The following is a 4,846-nucleotide window of genomic DNA, read 5'->3' on the forward strand; positions in this document are numbered from 1 at the left end:
GCCTGGAGCTCGAGATATATGCAAGTGAAGTAGACCCTATTTTATCTCCATTTAAAAGATGAGGAAACCTGAAGAACACATACAGCATTTAAGTAACTTTCTCAGTGTCACACAGCCATTAAGAGATGCAACCAGGATCTCAGTTCAGGCAGTCTGGTTAACTTAAAGCCTGGAAGTTGGAGGGTAAGGTGACCTATAAGAAACAGCAAATGAGCCATACAAATGTACAGATTAGATCTTCAATAGTGCCTCTTTGACCTTGAACATGAGTAAAACATATTGAGAGAAATGGGATCAAGTTCTGACTTTCAGTCCCTGACACCAACAATATAAAGCCCAAAGATTCCCCACATCAGGACTCAGTTTGCTTTGTGGTGAGCCTGCCCCAGCTCCTGCAGAACTGTACGACGTTTGGAGTTGGAACACCAGGATAAGCCTGCCCTGCCTCCAAAAGTAAATCCCAACCCCGGTGACAGCAGAGCCTTCACGTGGCAGTGTCAGTGGGAGGTCATCTGCTTTGCTGTCACTACTCTTATAAGTCTGATGTCCTATCTGGATCCCACTCTTGCTGCTTGCAGGTGGACAGCCTCTCAACAGAGGAGCTTCTATCTCTCTACATGGTATTATTAGAGAACTGAGGGGACTATATGACCTCTTCCCCTATTCTAAATGAACTGAGAAATATACACTCAAGTAAGGATCACAGCATCAGCTTTGTGGCTGGCAAAGCTAGATTTGAAAAACTCAGCTCAGACCTAAAGTAGACATGGCCTTCCTGAAACTTTTCCCCTCCAGATCCAAGCTTCAGGACAGAGCTGCAACGGGAATCTCTATTTGTTTCACATTTGGTGGAGAGTGAAGGAACCCAGAGCCCCAGACAGAGCTGTCATGTGTGTGTGACGTTGGGCCCCTTAGCTGTGGACCAATGTATATCAGACTTGGGACATGGCACCAGTGCCAAGGGGGAAGCTTCCCCAGACCATCACCCTCTCCAAAACAACCCAAGACTTGGTCTTACCTGATTATGCCAGTGTTATTAATTGCACTCTAGGTCATTAAGCACTCTGGGTCATCCCTTTAAGGGAGACATGAAGATACAGATATCTGAGAAAGTGCACCTAGGAGAGTCCGGGATAATAAGCAGATATTGTTGGAGATGGGGGAATTATTTAAAGTGGGAGTTACGAGAGGTCAGTCCTAGGGCTAAATGATAGTAACTCCTAGTATAACCTAAGTTTATCAGCCAGCTAGCTAAGATTCTTAGCCAACCTAATTATGTTCAGGTAGGCAGGAAGGTGACTCAAAGAGAACTCACCCCTCACACTATATTTGAACAAATGGTGGCACTGAAAAGTACTAAAATATTTTTTAAAAATATTTAAAGCATGTAAAAGATTTACTTAAAAAAAAGATTAATCTCAGGAAAATTTAGAAAACTCTAGACAGCAACTGCACTAAACTATCAAGTAAACTGAAGAAAACAGAGACTTGATGAAAAACGAGGGCTGAAAAAAAGCATGCTAAATCTAAGGAAGAATTTAAGAAAAAAAGCCTTGCAGAATTTTAAGTAGCATTAGAAACAGAAAGAATCCCAGCATGCAAAGCAGAAAACAAATCAATAATATGGAGGAGGGGTTTGAAAAAAATAAAAGCTCAAAATATAAGGCTGAAGACACAGATAAAAGTTATCTGAGTGATGACAAATGAGAAGGAAAAACAATGAAAGCTTCACATAATGAAATTGTTCATCCTGAAGAAAAAAAAGAACAAATTAAACAAAAAACAACAAAGTATTTTTTAGATTTTTAAATCTTCCATTTGAAAGGATTAAAGAAAAAATAATAATTCTTATTTATAATGGCCACATCCTGATGGTCGAGGCAGAATGCTGGAAAAATTCTATTCCTGTATTCTCTAATATAATAATGCTCAATAAAATGCGGCAAGTATGTCTATAAAGACAAATGAAAATGTTAGCAGAACTATAGTTACATGCACGCAGACTTCTAGAAGGAAAAAAAAAGTTGGCTCATTAGCTCTTGAACAGACACAAAAATTCGGTGGCTCTCAGCTTCTGCTGAACATTAGAATCACCTGGCGAGCTTTAAAAAACATGATGCTTGGGTCTCACCAGCAAAAAATCAGATTTCATTGGCCTGGGGTATGGCCTGGGGATTCTAAGGTGTAGCCAGGAATGGGACCCTCTGCTCTGCACCAGCCCTTGTGCTGATGAAAAAAGTGGAGAAGAGGAGCAGTACAGGCCCCCAGGACATGAGAGAGCCAGAGACAAGAGAAATACCCGGTGAAATCCCCAAGAGGCATCTTCAGTAGGGCCTCAGGGCCACAGCTGGGGTTTCGTGAACACTTCACCATGAACTTCATAGATCAGTGCCCGTCAATTCAGGACATTAGGACTGATGGTCCCACCAACACAGACCACGTTAATCTCATCTGGTGACAGCACAAAGTCCCACATGTTCACATCTCCAGTGTCTCCCACCAAAGACTGGTCTGCATCAAAGCTCCCACCAAATGAATCCTGCTTCTGTCCCAGGATGATGCTCGCCTCTGTCCCCACAATATACCCCTTCTTCAGACTCTTCCTTACCATGGGCTTCCCATCCACCCAGAGCTCTGCAATTCCTGAGATGGACTCCCAACTAGCACAGAGGTGCAACGGTGCAGGAGAACTCTCAGGAGGCTTGAAAACTACCTCAGCTTCACCCACAGATAAACTGTACTCTCCAGTCTTTTCCTTGTAGAGGAGGATTTCATTATCTAGTGTCTTTGTGGCTTAAGAAAAGAGGCTATATTCACGGCTCAGCTCTGTATAGACGTGAAGGCACACGGTGAAGGCATTGAGTGGCTTCTTTAGGACTGCAGTCAGACTGACAAAGGAGTTATCTGACTTTTTGGGGAACTCAAAGGCCTTTTCGCTCATGTCTGTAGTATGGAAAGCAGAGAGGGAAAAGGTTATCAGTCAAGCTTGTTAGGCCACAAAGATGTATTCCCTTGCTATGCACAAAGAGATTGTATTCAGAAAACACAGACTGATCTCTTTCCCAGACCACAGCCCCTGCCCCTTGCTGGCCTTTTTCCTAACTTGGGCTTTGCACAGTCATAACCCTAGGACAAGATCTCAGCTACCATCTGAAGCAGTTCCTACCTGTCTGGGAAAAAGCACTGGGGAGGCTGATGAAGACCAGGAAATGCAGAAAATTCCATGCTCCAAGACCAGGAAACTCCATGTTCCCTCCCTGCTATCAGTATGCCCAGAATTTGGATTATCCTCCTAGAAAAAGTATCAGTGGCTGAGTTTCTGGATTTGGATGTCTGAGATCCCTCTGTCTCAGGTGTACTCCACCTTGACCTTATATGTGCAGTGGTCAGAGTGTCTCAGCTGGTAAATGATTTTCCAAAATTGCCCCTTGGAGCCATGAATCACAGTTCTAAGAGCAAAGAGAGTAAGATAAATCACAAAATGAGAGATCAATATGGATTATTTATTAGAGACTCCACGGTGCCTGCTGGTGCTCCAACAGCTCCGTGTGGCATTGGTTGGTGAATTAGGACAGTCACATCCTAGGAATTCATTCTAGGGAAATGATGTAAAATATGGGCAGGAAAGGAGCTTTAGTCACAAAGACAACCATTTAACATTACTTAGGATAGTTAAAAATTGAAAATTGGGACATGTTTAAGTAAATTGTATGCATCTTTATCGACTAAGTAGAATAGATAGCCATTTTAAATGTTAGTTGTGAATTTTATGCTAAAATATGTAAAAATGCTTATGATCAGACAAGAGGAAAAAATAACTGATTTGCATATACACTATTTATTTATTAAAACATAAATGATTATACATATCTGTGGGGTACAGCATAAAATTTCAATACCTGTGTGCAATATGTGATGCTCAAATCAAGATAATTTAGTTATAAACACTATTTTTAAAAGAAGCAACTATTTTAGAAAAAAAAAACTGTAAAGAGTGCCTCCAATAAAGTAATGTGTCCTTATTATAGTAATGAAATTATGAAGGATTTTTTCCCCTAATACATTTCCATACTGTGGCTACATTTCTTCTAAAATGAAGTGTGTGTGTGTGTGTGTGTGTGTGTGTGTGTGTGTGGTGTGTGTGCGTGTGGGCATAATTAAGAAGGAAGGAAAGAGGACATGAAGATCAGTAGTCCTTGAAACTCCAAAAGCTACCACTTCATTTTATGAATAGGACACCCAGTCTGACTGTGGCTATTTGGCTTTACACCCAGAATGCCTAAAACAGAGAAAATATCAGTTAGACATCCTGAGAAATGCTGAGAAATGCATATACTTAGGCACAAAAGTATTTTTCAATATGTAAATTCCTATATAATACACTGTAATTTCACATAAAAAGAATCTTGAGCTTATTCATCATGGTCCCATCATGAGTTCTCCCATTGATACGCAACGGGAAAATGATAATAGAAGTTACTTCTTGGGCCGGCCCGGTGGCGCACTGGAGAGTGCGCCACTTGGGAGCGTGGCGGCGCTCCCACCGAGGGTTCGGATCCCATGTGGAGACCGGTACCCACTCACTGGCTGAGCGCGGTGCGGGCGCGACACCGAGGGTTGCGATCCCGTTGCCGGTCCCTGGTACGGGCGCGACACCGAGGGTTGCGATCCTGTTACCGGTCAGTAAAAAAGACAAAAAGGAAAAAAAAAAAAAGTTACTTCTTAATTGACTAGGGGAACCAAGTAACATGTGGTAGCATATACTAAACACACAAGAAAAAAAGGACTTTGGTAAATGGAGTACATTTCTGGAATGGTTGGTTTTTTAACAGTGTACAGTTCAATT

The 4,846-nt window shown here is 41.8% G+C and overlaps 1 protein-coding gene across 1 annotated transcript; it reads right to left on the minus strand.

The window, feature by feature from the left end:
- Window positions 1-2,335: 2,335 nt before the first annotated feature.
- Window positions 2,336-2,977, minus strand: LOC103610718 (C-reactive protein-like; the record flags this gene model as incomplete). The annotated part of the gene is given in 1 exon segment (XM_008594826.1): window positions 2,336-2,977. A coding segment is annotated over 1 exon segment (642 nt), but the record flags the coding sequence as incomplete, so codon positions are not given.
- Window positions 2,978-4,846: the final 1,869 nt, after the last annotated feature.

This window comes from Galeopterus variegatus, unplaced genomic scaffold (assembly GCF_000696425.1).
Source record: "Galeopterus variegatus unplaced genomic scaffold, G_variegatus-3.0.2 Scaffold11659, whole genome shotgun sequence".
Classification (NCBI taxonomy): domain Eukaryota; kingdom Metazoa; phylum Chordata; class Mammalia; order Dermoptera; family Cynocephalidae; genus Galeopterus; species Galeopterus variegatus.